The following is a 27,846-nucleotide window of genomic DNA, read 5'->3' on the forward strand; positions in this document are numbered from 1 at the left end:
AATGAATTTACCTTGAAAAACGCGTGAAAATGTTTTCGAACAACTGGATATTTTTAGAGACATTAAATCATAAATATTAGAATATATTTTTTTTTTTAAGAATTTGATTGTTAAAATAATTATTTTTGTTCTTTTTTATATTCGTCTTTATCATTGACTCATTTATACACTTAAAACGATCAATCAATAGCAAAAGCACTCAATCTTTCTCAGTGGTACAGCAGGGGACGGTCTCTCGATAGCCAAAACGCCCATAACGTTCAGCATCACATTTAGTAGTCTTCTAGGTAGGTCAGCGACACGTCGTCGTCGGTCGGTTAATATCACAAAACGCGTGTTCGAAAAAACCTTAGCGACGGACTGAACAAAAATCAGCGGTTACAGCGACCGGTGAACGCGCGAAAGAATGAACGAATGAAGCAAGAACAATGGCCAACCTGACAGTCCCAAAACACAGCGGCTAACAGAGACTGTGTCAGCCAGTAAGAGAGGGAGGAGAAGGAAGGGGCTGAGGTAGAAAACAGCTGTCTGAAAACGATAGGGATGATATAAAAACAAATAGCACATAAAGTCGCTTAAACGGTGAATAGAGCAAACGGTATAACCATAACATCGCGACGTCTAGAATAGGATCGCGTAAATGTAGGATGAGTAAGTAAATAAATAAATAAGAGCGCGTGAGCGTCATCTGCAGTGTGTAGCATCTACATCTACTTGCACCACCTGAAGACAACGACCGACACTGGCTGCTGGGAAATAAAGAAACGGGGGAAAAACACGAGCTATCAGCGGGGAGGAAGGACGACGGACAAAATCAGCGAGACTGTCCTTGTTATATCCTTGTGATAGGAGTAATTGAACAGCGGTTCCTTGTATTTGAGGGAAGGAGGTAGAAGGGGGTATCAGTGCTGCAGCGGCCGCCGTGATGCTTTACACATGTAGGCACGTTTGAAGCATCCCCGCCCTGTGTGGATCTGACCGAACCGAACCGACTGTACAATAACGGATTTAATAGGGGGACGCTGGACGGCTCTGAAAAGGACTTGAGGCGCAGAACTGGGGACTGGTAATATGACGATAACATTTAATTAATAAGAGCTGCATTTGTAGGCTACCTGTATGGAGGAGATAAATGACGGGATTTAAATCGCCCATTTGTTTTTCAACATGGATTAATTGGCCCATGATCACTGGATAGAATGCTTATTACGTCCGAGTTTTAATACAGTGCCGATTTATGCCTCTAGCCTATAAATATTTAAATAAAGACCAAATTTAGGCCGATGACTTTCTGATGACGACAGTACGGCAGAGATGTCTTTATTGTAGAAATATGTGTTCACACCAGTATCTTTCCATAAAGATATAGACAATTACATTCACCCTTGTGCTTATTTCCGTGTCTAATCTCGTTTTTTGGGGGGGGTTTAATGTAACACGAGCGAGAGACGCGTCAAATTGAACACTGATAGCTTTTACTTCTACCATCCCTCTGTCTACAATTTAGACCAGGTTAGATAACTTCTGTTTATAGTCGATCCCTGTTTGTCCATTTTACTTTTTCAATCCAAGAAAAAAAATATTTCTGACTCAATAACAAGGCGCTTTGGGTGCCTATTCCGGCGGTTGGCTTCCTCCTTCGAACAATCTTCTGCCGAGAACCACCTTTGCAGCGATGGAGACCCCCACGAAGCTACCTCCGTCGAGCCCATCCTCGCCGACCACGGGCTTCTCTGTGCCGAGCGCGGAGAAGGTAGACGGCTTCCCCCGCCGCTCGATGCGCCGTGCCCGGCAGCGACGGTCCCACAGCTCCTCACAGTTCCGCTATCAGAGCTCCCAGGTGGAGCTCACGCCGCTGCCCTTACTTAAAGGTAGGTTCCTTTAACTGGGACGTGAGGTGGTTTGTTTTTAATGACATGTTATTTAGCAAGTAATGAGAATAATTATTCATTCCCTGTCCCTGATACTAAAATAGACTATTACAGCCATTTTGGTGAACTCAGTGTCTTCTTGAGCATCCTTAAGAGATGGTACCTCCATAAGGACGCCAAATGTAACTAAATCTTCCGAGGAGCACAGCTAGACTCAGCAGATTTTCCTTTAATGCTTCCATCATTCAAGGGTACATAATTTAAAAGATGTAGGCCTATAAATGTTTTTTTGACTGAACTTAAATACTTAAATTGGCTATACTGGAAATGGGGGGTTGTAACATTAAATTCAACTCAACTTAAATATCTTGTGTAGCAGAAAGTTATCTGAGTAACACCAATAAGATTAGATGTATCAAAGTAACTCAAATGAGTCTATTGCAGTACTAGTTAGCATGACAGTCTGCAAGAATAGCAGGAAAGAAGAAACTGTTCATTGCAGTGGTATTTGCATAGTAATTATTAAGTAAAGCAACATAAACCATAATAGTATCTGGCTTAAGCACATTGTATAACATCTTCAGTCAATCATGCAAAGCTTGCTGGGAATCTGAAATCCATTGTGCAGTTTTAATGAATGGAAATGAAAATGATTCACAAATGCGCAAGTAAACTTCTGTTTTACTAGTTAAAGGGATGGTTCACCCCAAAATTAAGATTCTGTCATCATTTACTCACCGTCAAGTTGTTCTTAACCTCAATGAATTGAGGGTATGCATTGGCGTCACTTTCCCGCCGGACACCCCCTTAGCCAGACTGGCTGGATTTAATAGGGAAAACTGCAAAAACGAGAGTAAAACAAACGATTATTAATTTAAACTAAAGGTTGGACTCAATATAGTGTTCCTTACAAATGACCAAAGATCCAGTGATCCATGGATATTGACATGCAGCCAGGAATCGTGTTTCCTGACATATGTATGTGCCTGATTTACATGCCGGGAAATACGTAAAGCAAATTTGCCTGTGAACGCTTTATATAAATACAATATAGGTAGGTCTAAATCCGGGTGATCACTTATATCAGTGTTTCTCAACCTCTCCTGCAGGGACCCCCTGACAGGCCATGTTTTTGTTTTAACTCTGAAATGGCACACCTGATTCAAGTAATTAAAGGCTTAATGAGTAATTAGAGTAGGAATAGTTCAATTAATCAATTAGTCAACTACTCATTAAGCCTTTAATGACTTGAATCAGGTGTGCCATTTCAGGGTTAAAACAGAAACATGGCCTGTCAGGGGGTCCCTGCAGGAGAGGTTGAGAAACACTGACTTATATCAATGTTATATATTTTGACATATCGTCCAGCCCTAAAACTTTTATAGTTTTTGTCAATGTTTATTTAAAAACATCCAATTATACAGAATATAATATCGTAAATATTTAAGAAGAGTTGTCAATACAATAACAATACAATAGGGTATGATTTAACCCCAAAATTCAACATATCGACACAAAATTAAAACTGCAAATCGACGTTTCGCTGTCTGGAGTCCAGTTGTTTCTGTGAATTGTACCGATACATTTGCTTCTTTTTTCACTAGCCTTCGGCCCTCTGTAAAAATATACTTCAGATTTCTTGTCAAATCTATTTGTACAGTCAATCTCAAAGCTCTTTCCCGTTTTAGATGTGTTTTGTGTGTTTTTTCGGCATTCACGCTGAAAACCAATGCTGCCACTCAATCTTTTTGCCACTCCGTGGGCGTAACCGCAGTCACTCCGGCTGACGGTGATATCACGTGCATACCCTCTATTTCATTCTTCTGCTGAACACAAAAGAAGACATTTTAAAGAATATTGGTAACCAAACAGTTGATGGGCCCCATTGACTTCTGGGCTCCATCAACTGTATGGTTACCGACATTGTTCAAAATATCTTCTTTTGTGTTCAGCAGAAGAGAGAAACTCATACAGGTTTGGAACAACTTGAGGGTGAGTAAATGATGGCAGAATTTTCATTTTTGGGTGAACTGTCCCTTTAAGTGGATTGAATGCAATGAAATTAAGTTGGAATTGTTGCATTTATGAATCTTTGTGGTTAAAAGTATCCTCAGTCTGAAGACCCTGATATTTACACTTCCATATGCTCATTTCGGTCATCCACATGAAGTGAGGGAGAAACTCTTAAGTGTCTGGGAAGCTACTGATCATATTTGTGGAGGGTAAGTCTTAAATAAGCAATTGGATTATGATGCATAGATGCATTGTAGAGTAGCTATGAATAACCACAAATAATACAGTGTTGTTCCACAGTATTTCATGGATGGCACTAAATTTCATAGGTTTTCCAAGTTCTCACACAACTTCATGACTCACACTTCAGCAGGATATGATTCACTTCGTCTAAGGCAGGAATCATCTGAGTTACATTTCCAGTGAAGTAGGATTTAGTGGTGCCAGTTTTAACGGGACTCTCCAGTTGAGGTTTTGCTGCCAGTTGGTGTGTCACAGGGGGTCCAGACTGAGCCTCTGTCCTGCTTAACCATCCAACTGACCTGCTTTTAGTCATTCACATGACACTGAGATACATCTCCTGTGTTAATCAATGTCTGTCTCTTTTACTCTTACTAAGTCCAGTAGATTTAACTTCAGCGCTATGACTGGTTGTAGGTTTAACTCTGGTTTTATTTCTTAACCCATATCTGTATAAAATGCACAGTTCTGGTGCATCTTTGTGGTATTCTGGGTGCTTGTGTTAGATTGAGTTTATGGCAGTTATTGATTGGCAAAACTCTACTATCAGTGTGCTAAAAAGTTGTGTTTTTTTTTTGTTTAACATGTACCTGCTACAGATTTAAGCTCCATTAATGGCACAGGATATTTAGATGTGACATATATAATGCTCTTTAAACACAAGATTAGCTTAGTGGAGCCTGACAGACTCTACCTAATATAGAATGTGAGTGTTTGTTTGGGCTGTGAATTTACCTGTGAGCCCCTGTCTGTGCTTGTGTGTAATAGAAAGTAAGTGAAGAAAACAGCTGAGATGCTCTATCAGTCCAAAACATGACCTGAATCTTTAATTGGTTTACCAGCCAAAAATATGGCCAACACTGCCAGGTTTGCTAGCTTGGGTTATTAGTTACCGGAAAAAAAAAAGACTGCAGGGTGCGATATTGTGAGCCATTGGTGGTGCTTTATATTCTCATTTGTAAACATTCAAATTCTGCTCTTCAAGTTCATTTGTGTTGTTGTTTCCACTTAAGTCTCTGGAGTGACTTCACTATTAGTCCTCGTGAGTTTGTGAGCGTGTGTCTCTGTAAATAGCTGTCACTGCTGGAGGGAAAGTGTTTTCCAATTGGACTATGGGCAGCTCAGAGCTCTCAGCCTCATTCGCATTGTGACTCGTCTACACATTCAAAACTCATCAATTTCATAAGTGAAACAGAAATGAGAATTTGCACTTGTTGGGTTAGCTATGACAGCATCTCATATCTATTAGCAAGTGAAGATTACTGCACCGTTATTTTGCAGTTGTGAATTATTATTTCAGGGTAAGAACATAGTGGTGGGTATATATCTGCCTTCTTCTTCCTGCAGGGTCCAGCTGGTCAGGGCTGGTGTAAGGTTACAGTACACAGAAGGCCCGCTCCCTCTCTGGCCTCCTTCGATCAATAAAGAGGGCAAGAGAGGAAGAGGGAGAGAATAAAAGAGGGAGTGAGTGATTATCGAGACAGGAAAGAGAAAAAGAGCATTAGAGAAAGCGAGAGAGTGAAATGGATAAGCATGTGAAGCTGTAAGTGCAGGAACAGTGTACCAAGGGAGAGTTATTGTTGAGGACAAAATGTAGAAAAGGGAAAACCCACACACAAACACACACACACACACACACACACACAAAGGCTGGATTTATTTATTTGTATTAATAATATATTAGTAATATTGTGAATTATTTAAGTATTATTAACATTTAATATAACAGTTTTCTATTTTAATATATTTTAAAATGTAATTTATTCCTGTGATGGTATTTTCAGCATCATTACTCCAGTATTCAGTGTTACATGATCCTTCAGAAATCATTCTAATTTGCCAATTTGGTTCTTAAAAAAACTTTTATTATTATCAATAATAATATTAATATTAATTTGTTATTTTTTTCAGGATTTTTTGATGAATATAACTTTCAAAAGAACACCATTTATTTTAAAAAAAATTCTTTAGCATTGTTAATGTTTTTACTGTCACTTTTGATGAAAAGTATATACTGTACATATCTTTATCCTAGGACTAGTAGAACTGGCACAGTCAATTGAACTGTGGTTGTATTTTGTGCCAGTTTTGCAGTTAAATGATCAATTAACATCATGATGTCCATGAAACAAGTTAAAATATTATTTGAAGATCATTACACATTCTCAAAAAAAATCTCATGTGAGACAGTTCAAAACTCCTGTTTTGTCATGCATTATTTTTGCTTGGCTGTTTTATGGGTTGTGGTGGCTCAAAAATACAGGAACTCAACAGCCACAGAAAACACAGTTTACTCATTAAAATCACACTACCACAGAAAGAGATCCACGGAGAGAATGACAGTGAGAGAGGGATGGAGAGGAGGGGTAAAAGGAGATCATGAGGAGAGGAACAGGGAAGAGGGATGACATCATCTCTCCAGCTCTCTCTGCACTGTTTTCTTTCCCTATACTATGCATCTCTCTCTCTCTCTCTCTCTCTCTCTCTCTCTCTCTCTCTCTCTCTCTCTCTCTCTCTCTCTCTCTCTCTCTCTCTCTCTCTCTCTCTCTCTCTCTCTACGTCCCACTGTTGCTTATTGGCCACTATATTTAGCAGCTATGCATGTTCAACATTACACCATGTTTAGAGTGACGACTGGTCTAACTAGAGCGATATCATTCAACTTTAGACGTAAAACGGCTGCTATTTTTTCAAATTAATAATTATGGTTTTCACATGCTTTCCATGATTTAAGCTAATTTCAAATACTAATTTTATTCATTCTCTCAGTTCTCAGCTTCGCTCTTCCTCTAATTCTCTGTACATCTCCAGTTCCTCGTGTCTCCACCCTCTTTCTCTCTCACACTTTTCCCAAGACAATTTCGTTTTTCTGTTCAGACTGCTGTGGCTGTGTCATGCTCTTTTGCACCTTATCCTTCCCCCTGTCTACAAACAATCACACCAGCCTCTTTTCATCACATTCACTTCAGCAATCGTCATTTTCGCTTTGTTGATTTCTTGGTCTATCTGTCTCCTTTGACTTTATCTACTGCACTCTGACTCTAGGATGACTCTAGCTGTGGCAGACTGTGAATGTTAAGACTAATCCATTTTTAATGGAGAGTAATTGTACGAAGTAGCAGGCTGAGGCTAATGAAAAAGAGAGATTAAGAGACAGAGAGAGAGATTCACATGTCGAAGTACTGGAACAGTAGGGTATGTATTTGTGTTGAGTTTTTAGATGAATGGAGTGGATTGTCATGGTTATTGTGCCTCGAGGCGCTATGTCCACAGAGGGCGAGACAGCCCAGGGTTAAAGATAGCACCCGCTAATCCTGTTAGCACCAGACTCCTCCACTCATTTCTCATTAGCATCCCGTCTATCCACTTCAAGAAATCTGCATTAATATAGTCTGTCTATAGATCCAAGTGTCTATAGATCCAACCATCTTTAATGTTATTGTTCTGTTGGAGAGCATAAATATAAAGGTTCTTTACTGGCATTGATGGTTCCATGAAGAAACTTTAGCATCCATGGAACCTTTCCATTGCACAAAAGGTTCTTTATAGTGGGAAAAGCCTCTCAAGATTATCAAAAATGTTCTTCACTACACTAAGAAAAAACAGTTTTTAAAGACTGTTCACAGAAAGGTTCTTTGGGGAACCCAAAAATGTTCTTCTATTGCATCGCTTTACACTCTTAGGAGAAAAGGTTCTGTTAAACTTGAAAGAATTATGCAATCATTTAAGACATTAGAATCTTTTTTGCATAAAAGATTGTTTAAATTGAGTAAAGAACACTTGGGTTCTATGTAGAAACCCACTAGACTTTGTTTTCTAAGAGTGTAGCATTACAAAAAAGTACTGTGGTGGTACCATGATACAGTTGTGGTCATATATCAGATTTATGTGCATGGGATTTCAAGACTCTTTCTGGTTTTATCATGGTATGTTTTTTAGAAAAAGAAGAAAAAACATCACATTTAGATTTATGCATTTAGCAGACACCTTTATCCAAAGCAAACTACAAAAGAGGAACATGAGAATTAACAATGTTCATAGTATACAATGCCTGGCTTATTGGCTAGACTAGGTAAAATATAGTAAACTCATGGTAAATGTGCAGTATATTTGTGTGTATACATATATATTAGATTACATGTCCTCTCCTTCCTGTCCCTCAGATGCTCCAGTGGCAGAACTTCATGACTTGTTCTGTAAGAAGCTGCAGCAGTGTTGTGTGCTTTTTGACTTTCTGGACTGTGTCGCCGACCTGAAGGGGAAAGAGATCAAACGTGCTGCGCTGAACGAGCTTGTGGAGAGCGTGGCCACCAGTCGCGGAGTCCTCATCGAACCCCTTTACCCAGAGGCTATTAAGATGGTGAGATGAATCGCGAAAGAGAGAAAAAGTGATGGAGTAGGATGGGATTTGATAAAAGAGCAGAGGAGGCAGAGGGAGATAAATCATTTTGAGGGATGTACAGGATCTCCAATGCACTAAAGTGCACTTAAAGACTCAGAAGCATTTACGTTTCTTTGTGTTTAGCTACATTAGCTCTGTACTGTATGTAGCTGAAATACAAAAACACCTTAATTGGGGAGCAATTGATTTTTGTTAACTGGTCCTTTTATGTTTTGATTTGAAAGACAAAGGGGGGAATTCACTAAGAATGAATTTACGGTGTCTGATAGTGCTGTTTATTTGCATATGCTTGTTTGTTTTAGCCCCTTGTTTACTAGAGCAATTATGCAAATCAAGTAACAATGACTGTTGCTCTGATCAATAGAAAATGTACAGAAATATCTTTTAAAAATTAATTCCATTTACTTACATTCTGTCTACGGAAATGGCACAACATTGTGCAATTGCGTTTTGAGAATAAAGGTGGAACCTATACTGACCTGTTGCAAAGAAAAGCAGCACTGAAAAGAATTACAGTGATTTAAAAGGACATTAAAAATGACAAATGACAGGTTTTATTAAAAACGACAATTCTGTCATAATTTACTCACCCTCATGTCATTCCAAACCTTTATGACTTTATTTCTTCTGTAGAACAAAAAAGAAGATTTCAATGGAAATCAATAGTAACCAATGCTGTCTGGTTACCAACATTCTTCGAAAATATATTTTGTGTTCTGCAGAAGAAAGAAAGCCATGTTTGGACACAATGTTGTGAAAATGATGACAGAATTTTCATTTTTGGGTGAACTATCCCTTTAATCTAAATATTCACAACATAAGGGAACGATTGAATTTGATGATAGAGTCTACAGAGGTTATCAACTCTGGACCCTCTAGGTTCACTTACCTGCAGAGTTTTGCTCCAAACCTAATCAAATACACCTTAAACAAGATAATAATGCTCATAAAGATTAATAGAAAATCATAGGCAGGTGAGTTTGTTTAAAGGGCTAGTTCATCCAAAAAGGAAAATTCTGTCAACAATTACTCACTCTCATGTCGTTCCAAACCAGTAAGACCTTCGTTCATCTTCGGAACACAAATGAAGATATTTTTGATGAAATCTGAGAGATTTCTGACCTTAGTTCTTTACATTTCATTTGCTATGGGGCAGTAATGGTATTGGGGAAGCGAAATACAACTTTTCAACCCCTCTTCTTCCTGTAGATCTCAGTGAACATTTTTAGAACCCTCCCACCCAGTGAGAACCCTGAGTTTGACCCAGAGGAGGATGAACCAGCTCTGGAAGCCTCCTGGCCACACTTACAGGTACATGTACATCTCAAATTCTCATACACACTAACACATACACTGCCAGCGTGGACTTTATAGCTTGTGTCCCAGCTCCGATGTCATTTCCTCTCTCTTTCCCTCCTATACTTTCTTTTTTATCTAGTTGGTGTATGAGTTCTTTTTACGCTTTCTTGAGAGTCCAGATTTCCAGCCTTCTCTTGCCAAGCGCTACGTGGACCAGAAGTTTGTTCTACAGGTACAGAGCTGGTATAGGTGTAGAGGTATAGGTATAGAGGCTTTGTGTGATTTATAACATTTGTAAACCTTTTATATACACTCACCTAAAGGATTATTAGGAACACCATACTAATACTGTGTTTGGCCCCCTTTCGCCTTCAGAACTGCCTTAATTCTACGTGGCATTGATTCAACAAGGTGCTGAAAGCATTCTTTAGAAATGTTGGCCCATATTGACAGGATAGCATCTTGCAGTTGATGGAGATTTATGGGATGCACATCCAGGGCACGAAGCTCCCGTTCCACCACATCCCAAAGATGCTCTATTGGGTTGAGATCTGGTGACTGTGGGGGCCATTTTAGTACAGTGAACTCATTGTCATGTTCAAGAAATCAATTTGAAATGATTCAAGCTTTGTGACATGGCGCATTATTCTGCTGGAAGTAGCCATCAGAGGATGGGTACATGGTGGCCATAAAGGGATGGACATGGTCAGAAACAATGCTCAGGTAGGCCGTGGCATTTAAACGATGCCCAATTGGCACTAAGGGGCCTAAAGTGTGCCAAGAAAACATCCCCCACACCATTACACCACCACCCTGCACAGTGGTAACAAGGCATGATGGATCCATGTTCTCATTCTGTTTACGCCAAATTCTGACTCTACCATCTGAATGTCTCAACAGAAATCGAGACTCATCAGACCAACATTTTTCCAGTCTTCAACTGTCCAATTTTGGTGAGCTCTTGCAAATTGTAGCCTCTTTTTCCTATTTGTAGTGGAGATGAGTGGTACCCGGTGGGGTCTTCTGCTGTTGTAGCCCATCCGCCTCAAGGTTGTGCGTGTTGTGGCTTCACAAATGCTTTGCTGCATACCTCGGTTGTAACGAGTGGTTATTTCAGTCAAAGTTGCTCTTCTATCAGCTTGAATCAGTCGGCCCATTCTCCTCTGACCTCTAGCATCAACAAGGCATTTTCGCCCACAGGACTGCTGCATACTGGATGTTTTTCCCTTTTCACACCATTCTTTGTAAACCCTAGAAATGGTTGTGCGTGAAAATCCCAGTTACCAACGTCTTGCTACTCTCAAAATCACCTTAAATCATCTTTTTTTCCCATTCTGACATTCAGTTTGGAGTTCAGGAGATTGTCTTGACCAGGACTACACCCCTAAATGCATTGAAGCAACTGCCATGTGATTGGTTGATTAGATAATTGCATTAATGAGAAATTGAACAGGTGTTCCTAATAATCCTTTAGGTGAGTGTATATATATAGTTTGCATGTGTTTAATATAATTATATATGTTTCAGTTTAATTAATAATACAATATATATATGTATATATACTGTGTGATTTCTAATATTTGTAAACCCCTTATAAACTGAAAAGACTGCATAATAGTGAATATATATAGTTTGCATATGTTTAATTTAATTATATGTAATTCAGTTTAATTAATAATACTATATATATATATATATCTTTTTTTATTATATATATATATATTTAAATAAATAAATATTAATTTTTGTATGTTATATTCTGTTTGTCTTCTTTTATCTATAAATTATCATTATTTTATCATAAATAAAATAAATATATAATGAAACAAAAAGTAAAGTCAAGGCAATCTTAGTCCATCTTCAAGTCCAGTGTTTGGAGACAAACATTGCTATTTTGTAGTTTTGGCACACACTGTTGAACATTTTATGTTTTTTTTTTTTCTTCTTCTTTTGGCCTTGATATCTTAGAGCAGAAATATGAGATGTTAAATCATATCAGTCAAAACACAGCAGTCTACCCTCTTTTAAGGGTAGACTGCTAAACTTTATCATTCACACCAATTATAAACATTCCCTTTAAGTGTCAGGACATATGATTAGTGCTTTTAATAAAGTGCAAAAAGGCTGACTTGTATGTGTGTGTGTGTGTAGCTGCTGGAGTTATTTGACAGTGAGGACCCCAGAGAGAGAGAATATCTGAAGACTATCCTGCACCGTGTTTATGGCAAACTCCTGGGCTTGAGGGCCTACATCCGCAAACAGATCAACAACATCTTCCTCAGGTCAGACACAGTCATGTAGACAAAAAGCATGACCAGTATTGATATTACACAGACAATAACTGCTCTTTGTTCGTCTTTAAAATATCATCATCATCTTTTAAACTCTGCAGGTTCATCTATGAAACTGAGCGTTTCAATGGAGTTGCTGAACTTCTGGAAATTTTGGGAAGGTAGATACTCTTTCAAACTCATAATAGAAAGCACACTAAATTTGTGTTAACAATCAGCTCAGATGATGTTTATATAGCAAACCAGTCAAGTCAAGTCACCTTTATTTATATAGCGCTTTTTACAATACATATTGTATCAAAGCAGCTTCACAGTGATAACATGAAAATAATACAACAAAACAAACCAACATAAATTAGAAGATTATAAGATAGATCCCTGTGGTTTATTCATTGTTTCCAGTGTTAGGAGGTGCAATTTAATATCTTACGACATTTGTACTATAATCTATCTTGAATGAGTAAATTATAGTTTTACACAACTTAATGTGGCAGTAGATTACTGGAGAGATGCTTTATGGTGGTGATTCAGACAAAGATCTCCGACATGAGCGCTTGCTGCATGTACCTGCTGCCTGTTCCCCAGTCATGTTTCCCTTCTTTAGCATGTACAGCCATGTAATTCACAGCCATGTTCTCTGCGAAACCAGTGCTGCTTTGCATATTGGGTTCAATGTATACAAAATGGTGCCTCAGTGTGTTTAATAGCATAAACAAAGCAAACCCTTGACAGAGAGAAACAGGGGAAGAGAGAGACAACCAGGGGGAGGCATGAGTCAGAGTGTTGGGGATGGAGGTCTAAATTCAGGTTGATGCCAGTAGTATTTATAGTTTCTCCCACCCACACATCTCTCTGATCACTATTGAAGAGAGAATGAGGTAGAACGAGGGAGAGAGAGAGAGAGAGAGAGAGAGAGAGAGAGAGAGATGTGTATATATATATATATATATCTTTACATAACTATCCTTTTTTTATTACACATTTTTTAAATATATTTCAATATTTATAATATTTTATATTAATGTTATATTAATATTTAAACAATAAATAAAATGTATATTTCATAAAATACAGAAATTACAAAATATATTTAAACAGCTTTATCAGTGTTCCTTAGGAATAGAAAAAAAGCACAAATTTAAATCAAATATATTTTAAATTTAGAGATTTCCAAATTATTCAATTGTTTCAAATGTTTTTTTTCTCCAAATAATATATATATATATATACAGTATATATATATATATATATATATATATATATATATATATATATATATATATGTGTGTGTGTGTGTGTGTGTGGGTGTGTGTGTGTGTGTGTGGAGTTAGATAAGATATAAGCAAAGTAAAAAGAAGAAAAGAGGAAGAATGCAACAGAAGGAGAGACGGGGAAGATAACAGGTAGAATTAGAGAAAGATTGAGTATGTAAAATGAGAGACAAAGAGCGAAGAGGATAGAGAGTTGATTGTTGCATAAAAGAGAAATAGAGCAAGACAGTGTAGATGGAATGGAATTAAATAACAGTTAAGCAATGGGAGGAACAGACTGAGTAGAAGAACAAAGATAAAACTAAAGGATTTTGAGAGAAAGAGAGGAGGAGATGGGCAGAAAGAGAGGAAGGATGTGTGGGGTGGGGGGTTAGTGGGAGATTAACTGATGAACAATAATGTGGTGAATGAGTGTACAGAGCATCATCAGGACGACTGATACTAATCCTGTTTATACTCCCTTTTCTCTTTTCCGCCTCCTCTCCTCTCCTCTTTTCCAGTATCATAAATGGCTTTGCTCTGCCTCTCAAATCAGAGCACAAGCAGTTCCTGGTGAGGGTCCTGATCCCCCTGCACACTGCCAAGTCTCTCTCCATTTTTCATGCGCAGGTCAGAGTCAGACGCCCAGACACAGCCACACTGGGGATACACATACAGATCTCATACTGTTAATTAATGGACTGTAATGGGATATTATGCCACAAGGGGGGGCTAAATACTAATGAAAATTTACTTCATACATCCACAAAAATGATCAGTTGGGTTTAAGTCATTGCTAGAAAATCTTTTACACTTGCACTTGTCAATTACACTTGGTTTGATATTTGATACATTAATACAATTTTAGTTTGGGACACTGCATTAAAGTCAGAACTCATCTTGCCTTGATGTGTGTGTGCCTATGACTGTTTACACACAAAAGTTTGGGGTCATTAGGATTTATTAATACTTTTATTCAGCAAGGATACAGTAAAGGGGTGGTTGATGATTTTACTTCTCTAACTTTAGTTAGTGTGTAATGTTGCTGTTTGAGCATAAACAACATCTGCAAAGTTACGACGCTCAGTTCAAAGCAAAGGGAGATATTTTCTTTGAAAGAAATAGCTTTTTAAGGACTTAAAAAAAAAAAACGGCTGGTATTGACTACACAACATTCCTCCCGGGTTACTGACATCACTAACGCTAAAATTTACATAACACCTGGAACACGATTTATAGATTATCATGACCGAATATGCTAATCAATGACTAGAAGATAACTACACATAAGCTACCTAAATTCATCAACTAACCATTCAGAAATGTCCTATTGCATTCTACATGTTGTCACTTCTTCTTAAGTCTCTCCATCTTTCTGACTCTGGTTTGAACATAAAAGTTTTTGAAATTTTCAGTGCATGTCTGTGTGAGGTAAAAGGACATGAGCTGTTGAAGCTCCGCCCTCTGTGCCGGGAGCAGCTGCTCATTTGCATTTAAAGGGACAGACACAAAAACTGTGCATTTTTGCTCACCCTGAAAAAGTGAAAACTTTAACATGCTATATAAAAATATCTGTAATGTAGTGCACATGCATTCTTTCAATAGATTCAGTATATTATTCCTCATATTAACAGCATGTTATATCTGAAAAGTGATTGTGTAATATTAGTACTGCCTGTTTGTATATGTCTATAGGTGTGTGTGTGTGTGTATTCTGAAAGTGCTTGTCCTACATTCCTACACTCGCCCTTTCCCTTGTCAATATCACCCCATCCATAATTCAGTGCCCACACTCCGGGCTGTTTATACTTCCTACTCGCCACAAGGACATATAGAGCTCTCCCAGGGAATGCCTTTGGGTGGCCAGACTTATTTTATGTAGCTTCCATAGAAACAGAAGGACAGCGCAGCCAAATCCTTAATCACACTTCCCTCAAGGCTTCTTCAGAACATCACACATTTCTAGAGAGCTCTTAGCGAGATGAAAGGCTAAATACCGAACTCTATTTTTATAAACGGTTTTGTCACCAGTATTAAGTGTGCATTTCAGTGATTCTTTTGCCCTCCGTGTAACCCGTGGCTGTTGTGATTTGGTTACTATTTTATTTGTTTGCATAGGAACTAATGGTGAGTGGTTGAGTTAAGTCTGGGGGATTTATCCTGGATGATTAGAGCTTAGTCCCCATTGAGCCTCAAACTACTGAGTGACACCAGGGGATATATTTTCACTGAGGTGTCTCTTGGGTATGGGATTTTTATCTCGTGCCAAGTTAAAACATACCAAAGCCTTGTAAAGTGTTGAGAGTTAATTTTAGTTTTACCTTACTTGCCAGTAATTTACAGTTTACCGTTGGTTCTCAGGTAGACAAAATATACGAAAATGTGCGCACACACACACGTCACACACACACACACACACACACACACGAATATGTGGTTTATGGGGATTCTCCATAGGCATAATGGTTTTTATACTGTACAAACTGTATATTATATACACCTACTCTGACCCTCCCCTAAACCTACCCATCACAGAAAACTTTCTGCATTTTTACATTTTATAAACATTTCATTTCATATGAGTTATAAGCTGTTTTTCTCATGGGATGAGAAAAGATGTTCCCATAAGGTAAAAAAAAATACTGGTATTACTAACCTTGTGGGGACAATAAGGTTAACCATAACGCAGGGAATACCAGGCACACACACACACACACACACACACACACACACAAACAGACACACACATACTTATGTTTCCACCTCAGAGTTAAAGAAAATACAATTGTGAGATCAAATTAAAAAGGAGAATGAAGTGAGAATTACATCATTTTCACAACTGTCAGATATAAAGTCTCAATTATGAAAAAGAAAGTAGCAATTATGACATAAAGGCACAAAAGTGAGATGTAAAGTTTCAGATTTAAGATTAGCAATTTTTAGATATAAAGTTACAAACGAAGAAATTAAGTTTGCAATTATGGGATGAAGTTGTATTTATGATTAACAAAGTTGCAGTTGTAAGATATGAAGTTATGTAATTGGGACATATGAAGTTATTTGTAAGATATATTTGTGAGATTTTTTATGTTGAGAGCAAACAGGTTTCCATTATCTTCTATAAACATTCTGACACATGCACATAAACAACCTCGCAAGCTAAACATCTTAATCTTTTTGTAAAGCACTGCATAGACTGAAAACTAAGAGGATAATTATGATGTTCTTGTTGAAAAAAGAAAGAGAGAGAGAGAGAGAGAGAGAGAGAGAGAGAGAGAGAGAGAGAGAGAGAGAGAGAGAGAGAGAAAACAGGAGTTAACAGGGCTCTCACCCCCTGGGGAAAGACAGAAGTTTTATGTGACATCACCTCTTCCAAAGTAGACACACACACACACACACACTATTACAATCCTAACAGCTCACCCAGGGAACGGTTCAGAAGGGCTTCCGTGGCAACAAAAAACACACTCGTGGCCATATCACATGTGTACACTAACACACACACACACACACACACACACACACTTATGTACGTAACCTCCCTTTAGAAAAACATCCTTTTCTTACCCTTTTGCCTGTAATCTCTGAGGCTCAGGTGCTTTGTGACTTTTTCCTCTTCAGGGAATATATTAATCTGGAAATAAATGCAGCATGTGTGTACAGACTAAGGATGTCATCATTCAGTTATGTATAGTCTCATTGGTTTTTCCTGAAGCTCTTAGTTGCTTTCTTGAAACTATGAGTCTGGAATAGGTTATGCATGCTGAAATCACTTTAAAACCGTTGAGTATATTGTATTGATAACCAGATTTTCAGTTCCTAATAAGCTACCACATTAAAGGGGTGGTTGATTATGAATTCACTTTTCTAACTTTAGTTAGTGTGTAATGTTGCTGTTTGAGCATAAACAACATCTGCAAAGTTCCGACGCTCAACGCTCAAAGCAAAGGGACATATTTCCTTTTAAAGAAATAGTTTTTTAAGGACTAGAACAAACGGCTGGTAGGGACTACACGACATTCCTCCCGGGTTACTGACATCACTAACCCTAAAATTGACAAAAACCCTACCCTAAGCAGCTTTGTTTAAAGAACACGATTTATAGATTATCATGACAGAATATGCTAATCAATGACTAGAAGATAACTACACATAAGCTACCTAAATTCATCAACTAACCATTCAGAAATGTCCTGTTGCATTCTACATGTTGTCACTTCTTCTTGAGTCTCACCATCTTTCTGACTCCGGTTTGAACATAAAAGGCTAAACTTTTTTTTACATTTTCAGTGCATGTCTGTGTGAGCAGCTGCTCATTTGCATTTAAAGGGACAGACACAAAAACTGCGTTTTTGCTCACCCTCAAAAAGCTTCAATGCTATATATAAAAATATCTGTGGGGTATTCTGAGCTTAAACTTCACATACACTCTGGGGACATCAGAGATTTATTTTACATCTTGTGAAAAGGCCATTATACCACCCCTTTAACAAACAAGGCGGGGGTACACGGTGCGATTTTTGCTGTTTTACGAGCTCGCAGATGATCGCGTGGAAATCGGTGATGCTCGCATGGTCGCGGCACGCAGCGTGTGAGAGGAATTACGAGCCGAGCCGAGCGATTTACGAGCACCTCCTGACCTCCCGATAATTGTTAAACATGTTTAAAAAATTCGGGTTGTCGGCCCGATTTTCACCAGCGTATAGGCTGTCCCCTATTGCCAAATCATACACAACCACGTCACAGGCTAGATCGATGGGACTATAGCTCAGTGGCAGCAATTATACAGCGTGTGCATGCACTGTCACACACACACACACACACACACACTTCTCTCTCTCTCTATTTATGTTATTTATGTTGAAAGGAATGGCTACTGTTCTCTGCTTTTCAACAAATCATTTGCACATACATTTCTGTCATTTTTCTATCTGAAGCTATAGTTGCTTGCAACACTGAAAGCTCCGGTCTCTGTGTTTAGCGCGAAAACTCACGTGATTGCCGCCGGCTAGTGATGGCAATTTCAAAACACTGCTTCATGAAGCTTCGAAACTTTTACGGAGCAATTGACAATGATCATTTGACAATTTACCCTGACAATTGATAAAATAACATATAGTTTGGCCCGGGTTTTTGTTGCATTTACACTGTTCTGACCACTAGGGGTCCCCGTGGAGACGGGTGTCGGATTGTTTCGAAGCCTCGACACAAAATGGCACATTTGCTTCAACTGTTTCAGTGTTCCACGAAGCCTCGATCTGCCCACCATTACCGCCGGCTCGGGATAAAATTCCTGCAGGACAGTCGTGCCGTGTACCAGCTGCTTTGACACGATTATCACGTTAACTGACTCGTAACGTGTGCAATATCTCACGACCTCTCGAGTGTCCGAACGCGCACCCTGTACGCCTGCCTTTATATAGAAGAACATAAACGAGATGATAATACACAGGTGGAAGCAATCAACATACAATCAGTACCGGCAATGAGTCATGGGAAATGCAGTTCATAATGCGATAAAGAAGAAAGGAGGAGTGCCCTCTGGTGGCTATCATAGACACTCTGGTTGGCAGGCATGACATGTAGTTTGCCTTTTTTGACTAATAATTTATCAGATTGACATCAAGTTTTGTTTTGTGTTCTTCCCTCATATTTAAGATATTAAATATATATATATATATATTTTCATTTTTGTAGTTAGTTGTTATGGACTTTATCCAATTTCTAAAGCTTGCACCTAACCCAGGATTTCTCACTTACACCCACATACTGTACTAAAAAGGCAAGCTCCACCACAGAGAAGGTGTCTGGTGTGATGCTCACACGGAACAGGACATGTGCTATCACCACTGTGCCCTTGAGCAAGGCAAATAATACAAGGTTCTTCCAGGGGACTGTCCCTGTTAAAAGTTCATAAAATTGAACAACGTTTTAGGAAAAAAGTAGGCTACTGTAATGTCTGCTAAATTACCATTCACTACATCTAGCCAGCTTATACTGCAGGTTTGCTATAGTGCACAGTACCTATGTTTTATACATGCTACACATTGTGTTTTACATAGAACTGTTCTTTGTAAATCCAGAAAGCAATCAAAACACATTTGTTGACAGACATCTAGCAGCTATACCTACATTATTAACACTTACATATGTATTGTTCAGTATAGGTACGCGCCAATGCATTGACTGCTGCAGAAACTCCCGGTGTGGGCAGATTGATGATAAAGCCATGTGGTGGCATTTAGGATCTTGATTAGAAGAATGGTTTATTTGTGAAGTTAGCTCAGTGCTTCAGATCAAACCATGAAAGGCAGATAAGGGCTGTAATCTTTTTCTCAGTGTCACACACACACACACACACACACACACACACACACACACACACACACACACACACACACACACACACACACACACACACACACACACACACACACACACACACACACACACACACACACACACACACACACACACACTTTAATCAAAGGCACCTGCAGGTAAAATCAATAAGCCTTTGAAGTAAGTGACACTTATAGTGTGTAGAAAGCCTGGAAGTGACTTTATTAAAAATCTTTTTTGTGCTCTTTTCATGTAGCTGGCTTACTGTGTGGTGCAATTCATGGAGAAGGATGCCACAGTTACAGAACACGTACGTCGAATTTTTAATTATGTCATGCAACTTCATATACATACCACTGCGTTGTTACACCAAACTTTTTCTGTACTTCATTAGATCATCAGGGGGCTGCTGAGATACTGGCCAAAAACATGCACTCAGAAAGAGGTAAGAAAAGCCTTGCATACATACACTTTAACCTCTCAGACCAAACATCTTTTTTCAGATTAACCCCTTAGACATCAAATATTTACCTGAAGTACCCCCTGAGATTTTAAGTTAATATTTTTTAAATAATTTAACAACATGTTCATGGAACTCTTATGTTTATAATAACTATAACTATAATAATAATAATAGCAGTAATAGTAGTGTTTTAAAATAAAGATAAATACATTACCGATGTAAAATACAATTGTACTGTAAAATAAAAAATGAATATTTGATAATTATAATGATGAATCACTCGGAAACACGCAGTGTATAAAACTAGTTATTTCATTAAATTGCAGCCTTTGATTTGCTAATCGCTCTAAGCTATATATGATTATTGCGAAGCCGTCCCATTTATATATTTTATTTTTCACATTCTGTGTAATTATGTATTATTTGTTGTTCTGTATATGTATTATTTGTTGTTTGTCAATGCCGTTAATCGTTGCTGATGAATTTAGACATCTGTTAAGTCACATTTTGCCGAAAGAGTTTTGAAATCCACTCACGTTTTCTGATTTCAAATAGACGTATCGCTCAAAGAGTGTGTTTGCCTGGAAATGTTTGTTAGTGTGTTTGTACAGTATATAACCCTGTCACGTTGAACCCAGGTGATGTTCCTGGGGGAGATCGAGGAGATTCTGGACGTGATTGAACCATCTCAGTTTATCCGTGTGCAGGAGCCTCTATTCAAACAGATTTCTGCCTGCATCTCCAGCCCTCATTTCCAGGTCAGCTTGCTCTTTCACACCGGAGCATTCCTCCCACACTGTGTCATTCACCAGCGCTGCTTGTCAGGCGTCTGCCTGTAGTACTTGTGAACACGCGGAGGTGATGAACGCATCTGTTTGTGTTCTCTTCCCTCATTCTCTCTCTTTATTCTGCCTCAGGTCGCAGAGCGGGCTCTGTATTTCTGGAATAATGAGTACATTCTGAGTCTAATAGAGGAGAACTGCCAGGTCATCCTGCCTCTGGTCTTTGGCACACTGTACAGAGTTTCCAAAGAGCACTGGAACCAGTCAGTATCATTCTAACATACGTCTAGAATAACGTTAATGCTATTGACATCAATCAAGACTGTTTTTGCTTTGGACATTTCTCTGTTGTCTTATTTAGGACGATCATCTCTCTTATCTACAATGTGCTGAAGACGTTCATGGAGATGAACAGCAAGCTCTTTGATGATCTCACTGCCTCCTACAAAGTGGAGAAACAGAAGTGAGTACAGGACTGTGTTAAAGTTAACATGAAACATAATTACAACTCATTTTACTGTAATATGACATGAAACTGGATCTTTCAAGTGTAGGACCAAACTGAATTGGTTGCATCAAGTGGCCATTACATACAAGAATGAAGCCACGTGGTTGGAGGGCAGGAGTTAAATTAAATTATATTTGAAATTCAAATACTGTAAAAAAGGAAAAAAGAACAAAAATGGTGACGTCACATGAAAGGAAAGTCTTTTGAAGTAAGTCAGGTTCAGAAATTAACCAGAGTTTGGGGGTAAACGTAGACAGTAGAGGGCTGAATAATACAACATAATGAGCAATTATTTAAAATCTGCTTCAGAAGAGCATTTATTGTGTATGATCTCTGATCTGATTTACAACTACCTTTGTGTTTAATGTTTATTTCAATGTAGAGGTAAAAGCCTATTTCTCGTATACCTTTTGACTTTAATGGACGTGCCTGTCAGTGTTGTCATTGTTTACTAAAACTAAAACTAATAAAATAATGTGTATTCATTCAAATAAAGCTGAAATTAAATTATATATAAATAATAGATGAAAAAAACTAAAAAAATTAAACGAAAATAAAATAAGATTAAAGTACTAAAATGACTAGAACTAAAAATAAAATCACACACACATAAAAATCAAGCACAACAACATTAAAGGGGTCATGAACTGCTTGTTATCTGTAATGTTATCAAGATTTTTACACCAAAAAAGCATCCTAATTTAGAAGTAATAAACTATTTACAATCCTGTTTTTGACCCTCTCTTTCGAACACTTCGTTTTGATGGGTGTGCCGCGTTGGACTTGGAAGTAAAGGCCACTGCTACGATTGGGTAACAGTTTTGCATATTAAAATAATTGTCAACATCTACGCCATTAAACATGTGGGATTGTTTTGAAAAGTTCCGTTGTTGAAAATATCTCGTTACCTATAGTTGCCAACATTGTGAAACATTCATGCATAATACATATGCTTGGTCTTGGTTGCCAAGTCTTAGCTGTTTAAGTACTTGGAGTTACCACAGTTATAACTGACAAAGGATGACTTACAGTGTTTTGTGTAAGTGGAATTATGAATGGGTGTACCATTGTTTGTCATACTGTTGTTCTTATATACTATTCATAGTTCATCCTTTTCGTATATATGGTCATTTGCAGTGTCGTGTTTTATGTAAATTGAAACATTTTGTAATGTCTTACTAATGACAAAACAGAGGTCGCTCTCTGAAACTTTTATTTAGGATTACAGCGAATGGCTTAACAAAAGCAGCGTTCTCTACGTCATTTCTTCCGTATTCGATAATAATTCAATGCATTAACCCCAAATGCCAAAGGAAAGAAAAGTAAATCACAACTATCACAACTATTCAGTTTGACTGCGGCACTGCAGTATAAATCCTCAGTGCATATCAAATGTCTGTAGCAATAGTGGCACAAGGTAAAAACTCGGTTACTCACACTTGTGTGTTGCGACATTACTGTCGGATCCATTGTAGTTGGCACTGCACAGTCTCTCCGAAAAGCCTGCGTCAAACTGTTTCTTGTTTAAAAACGAATCCGCAGTCAAATGAAGCGAACTAACCCAGCAAGCAATAGCCGTCATTTCAACGTCTAGGTTAATTATAGATAGACCCGATATTGTCCGGCTATAAGTAATTCACTCCCAACCAAAATAACCGTGAATTTGGTAGTTTTTGCCAAAATAACTTTTGAGATGTATGAGTTCCATCATGTAAGCAGTCAACAGTGATTAAAGGTGTTTGGTTTCATTTCTTTGACATGTTCTATGCGTAGCCTGTGCGTCTATTCTTGGGCTATGGTTAGACATCTATTAAATTTTCTTTGACAGCCCAAATTTTGCCTAGTTTTAGCTTAGATATCAGGGCTGTGTTTGAATGGCTATTAGACGTCTTTTAACTGGAGCTTCGCTTTCTTAATGGACAACAATTGGACAACAATTCGATCAGAACTACAAACACGAATAAAAACTGTTAAAAAACTACAAACATGGCAGATGTGCGAGTCCGACGATTAAAGTCCCCGTGAACCGGAAGTTGCAAACGACTTTTCTCCAGTGTTGTGACGTATTTCCGAGAGAAACGGAATACTAAATGAGGCAAAATAGTGGACGTGGCTTTTTTTCCAACTAGCACCTGATTGGATCTAGAAAAGTAGGTGTTTCATTCAGCCTGTCTACTGTCAGTTGGAGGGGCGTGGTTATGGATGTTAAGCAGACACCCAAACCGTTAAGCCTACGTCATCGGGCAAGGTCCTCCAATGCAGAGGGGAGGGGCATTTTTTAAAATTTGATTAAAGATTACGAAGCCAAAAATATTTTTTGTGTGGATTGACTTGCATGGATGAATTGTTCACCACAAAACGATCAATTTAGGCAAACAAAGTAAGTATGGTCAATTTTGATTTCATGGGGACTTTAGTAGAGGTTTAGATAAAGGGGTTTGAGTGATTTTAATCAGTATCTAACCTGACGAAAATATATTTATTCAATTTGTTTGCAACAGCATTGTGAACTTTTGGAATAATACGTTTGGTCATTAACTTTTAAATGCATCATTATACAAATTGCAAACACATGAGGAGAGTCTCCGCATGAAAGACCCACGACTGGCAGATCAACAACGTGCTACTATATTTCTCTCCGAAACGGTAGAAAATTAAATGAGGATTTAAACTGTGACAAGATGATTGACAGGGCAGTTTAAACGATGACAGGATGCACATAACTAAGCGATAGAGCTGTCCGTTAAAAACGCAGTAACGACAAAGTAGTATCTCCCAAAGCCTGCCTACTAATCTGCTACACGCTCAAAAGTATGTACTTTATCTTCACAAAAACAGTACATACTTTGTTTTTTTCGATAACTCGGCACTTCAAAACGTCTTGTAATTCTCTGAGGATTCTCTATCATTTTGTTGCTGGTGTAATCCTGTGTTTTCGTCTCTCTCGTATTTACTACTACATGACATGCGTGCATCGGTGGGCAGGGCTAAAGAGGCAATGATGCAGAATTAGGCGTTGATCTTCTTATGCAGAGGTGGTCGGACTATGACGTAATAATGGGACAACATCCGAAACGAGTCGTTTTCTGAGCTTGGTTTCAATAAAAACGGTTTTTGGACTAACGAGGAAGTTTGGAAGTTCTTACAGGATAATTTTACAGTCACAATGATGACCTCTTATATGTCAAAAGATCAATTAAAATTGTATTTCTCAATTCATGACCCTTTTAAAATGAAAAATGAAAATATAATAATAAAAGCTTTAAAATTGTAAATATTAATAAATACTATTATAGCATATTAAGTTAACTAAAATTAAAATAACATTGTCTGCATATTTTTAGAAAAACAATATGCCCTCATAACAGTAAAAAATGCCACTGAAAACCAATTCCATGGGGGCAATTGTATTTGATTTTATTTTATATTTTTTCTATGATTTGATTCTCTGGAATAAAACATGCGCCAATGAGACCAGGATTGTGTATTAAAAAGGTAAATGAGTTTTTATTTCATGATGACTTCACATGTATTTCTGTGAGCACAGAAAGTATTTCAATTCTTTTTATCTTCGTCTTATCTTTATCTAAACCCTTTTTACACTCATCCCTATCCCTCTTTCCTCTCCTTTCCTTAGGGAGCTGAAGAAAGAGAGGGAGCGAACCGAGCTGTGGAGGAATTTGGAAGATCTGCATGAGAGGCGACTGCAGAGTCTGGCTGAGGCCAGCAGAAACCAGAAGAACCTGCAGGAGAGAGAGAACACTACCAAGAGCCAGTCAGAGACCAGTGCTGCCAACACCACCTAGAAACCACACGCGAACATACAGACACACACACAGACACACATACAGTGTCACAGCACTGTAAAACACAATAATTACCTGACTTGGGAACCGATCAATGCCTCAATCGCTGTCTGAAAACACACACACGAACACATGCACACACCATGCAGACACGACCGTCACAAGCACATGTACGACAGGCTGTCCATATGTAGATATCTGAAAAAACACCGAAGCACACATCACACACAACGAGTGAGATATAAAAGAGAAAAAAATGAGTACCTCTCACATGCGTCCTACTCTTTCATATGCTTCACACACCTGCCTCTCTGCATCTTTTCTTTCAATTCCTACACGCACCGGGATCATCAACTTTAACATGACTGCATGAGGTGACACACATGCGCACACTCGAAATCAAACACGTACATTGTTCATTACTGTCATTCCAGAACTGGCTCTGTTTCTCGGGCCCGATCCGAGCCCCCGTCAATCAACCAACAGACTCTGCATACTGTCAAACTCTGAAGAGGAATGAATAATGATGATCCTAAAGATGAAAATTCTTTAAAAGTACAGATTATAATGTTCCTACTTCTACAGCTTATTCTATAAGTACTACTTCTATGCTAATATAACTGATGTTTTTATATACATATATATATATATCTATATATATATCTATAAATATGATATCTCTGTCTGATTATAGTGTTGGTGGGGGTATTCTAGTGTAGCACCTCATAAACATGACTGAAGTATGCTGCTAGGTAAAACTAAACTTGTTCTGAAGTGACAACACTTTAGTCTGTTCTTATGTTTTTTATATATAACATTCAAAACATTTTAGTTTAGCAATATTCTCATCTGTTTTGAATAATGTGTGTCTGGCTATTTTTTATTTATTCTATTATTATTTATTTCATTTAATCAAATTGCTTGCAAACATTCTCTTTTTGTGTTTCAGTACAATTTCAAGAGAGGACAGAGTCTTATTTATGTCTTAATTTTTTGTATATTTGTTTTATGTCGCTTATATTTATTGATGTAGAGTATTGTTAATGGGAAGGAACTGTGTGTGTAGGCATATTGAGAAAGCTTAGGAAGAGACTGATGCGTGGATGTTGTAGAGAAGTTTATTACAGTTTAGAAGAAAACAGGGATTAGATCAGAATGTACCATTCACTTTGAGTGTGCATCAACGCTCAAATGAACTGCCATTGTTGATTATTCATTTACAGTAATCTGTCTTATTGAGAAAAGGATGAGAAAAGCTTCTTGTTCAAAAGAAAGCATCTGGATTAACACACTTTGTTTGACCTCTGAGGAAGCTGGTATCTGCAGAAACATCCCATTTCATAGGAACAAAATGGAAAAGAAAAATGAAATAGAATAGACACGGCAATAAATATGGACTGAAATTGTATGCATACGTAGCATCACTTAAACTAGAGTTGCACTGTCCTTTTGATCAATGTCTTGTGTTTAAACATAGCAATGTATTTTTGGGGGACAAGCGTCTTTGGGATAGGCCTATGAATGTATAAAAGTGGGATGTAAACATGAAAACTCAGCATCAAGAACACTTGTCATTATTTTCAATCAAAACCTTTGATACATCTGGGTTCTGTAGCCTACAGTATTTATAGCTTTTCTTCTGAAACGTGTTGATTCAATGCTGGCCCTTTCCTTTAGTTTTAGTCCAGCCGATAACATGTTCACAGCATGAAGCTGATGTCATTCAGCTCATTCCTAAAACACGAGCAGATGTTTAAAACTTGTTTGGTTAAGTTTACATGTAGTGTGTTGTAATGTTCCAGGCTAGATTAATGGGAATTGTAATTAGAGTGATGTCAGACTGTCCTATAAACGAGCTTTAAAACAGCAAGGCAGTCGCCGGTGAAGCGACTTCCCAAAAAGCTTCTGGCATCTGCTTTTGTGGACTCAAACAGGTGAGTGTGTTATTTTATTGCTATTTTGTGTAATGCTATACAGATTAATTAATTTCTCGCGTCAGTGTCATTAACGTAGGCCTATTTAATCCCAACGCGTTATCAAGTGTCTTGTCAAAGTATAAATGGAAGAGCAAGTGTCTTGATTTCATGTTAACGTTTTTACATGGCAGGCGTCAATATACTCACATGACCAGAGCGTTTCCACTTTTCCCCTCTGAAAGATGATGCCCTTCAGAAAGAACGACGATACACAGGTTTAAATTAATAACTTTAATAAGGGTTATAATGAATAACTAAGACTTTCTCTTACATTATAAAACAGGCCTTTCCAAATAGTGTTAGATTAAATGAAAAAATAAAAAATAAAAGCATTTGTTCTATTTCCCTCCCGACAGTCTCGTTTCATAAATAAATCAGTAAATTAGTTTCATAAATTATATTAATTTACATTATAGTTTGCTTTCTATTGGGTCTTACTGACAAACTGCACAACAACATCTCGGCCTATAACAAAATAATATGTAAAAAAAAAAAATCTGTTTTGCTAAATAGTGGTCATCGTTGCACAATTTTGCTTGTTCATTAGTGTGGATTTATGTTAGTTGTTATGAGTTAGTAAAGCACTTTGAAATGTAGGCTATT

At 37.9% G+C, this 27,846-nt stretch overlaps 1 protein-coding gene across 1 annotated transcript; it reads left to right on the forward strand.

Annotated features, from left to right (window-relative positions):
- The first annotated feature begins 231 nt into the window (after window positions 1–231).
- Window positions 232–26,452, forward strand: ppp2r5b (protein phosphatase 2, regulatory subunit B', beta). Its single transcript, XM_056268715.1, has 13 exons — window positions 232–1,871; window positions 8,288–8,484; window positions 9,736–9,837; window positions 9,965–10,057; window positions 11,977–12,107; window positions 12,218–12,277; window positions 13,888–13,996; window positions 19,965–20,018; window positions 20,103–20,153; window positions 20,810–20,929; window positions 21,089–21,216; window positions 21,315–21,416; window positions 25,099–26,452. Exons 1-13 carry the CDS (start codon window positions 1,676–1,678, stop codon window positions 25,265–25,267), a joined length of 1,512 nt encoding a protein of 503 aa, XP_056124690.1. The 5' UTR covers window positions 232–1,675; the 3' UTR covers window positions 25,268–26,452.
- The last annotated feature ends 1,394 nt before the right edge of the window (window positions 26,453–27,846 follow it).

Source organism: Rhinichthys klamathensis, unplaced genomic scaffold, assembly GCF_029890125.1.
Source record: "Rhinichthys klamathensis goyatoka isolate OS25496 unplaced genomic scaffold, OSU_Roscu_1.1 h1tg000275l_1, whole genome shotgun sequence".
In the NCBI taxonomy this organism is placed as follows: Eukaryota; Metazoa; Chordata; class Actinopteri; order Cypriniformes; family Leuciscidae; genus Rhinichthys; species Rhinichthys klamathensis.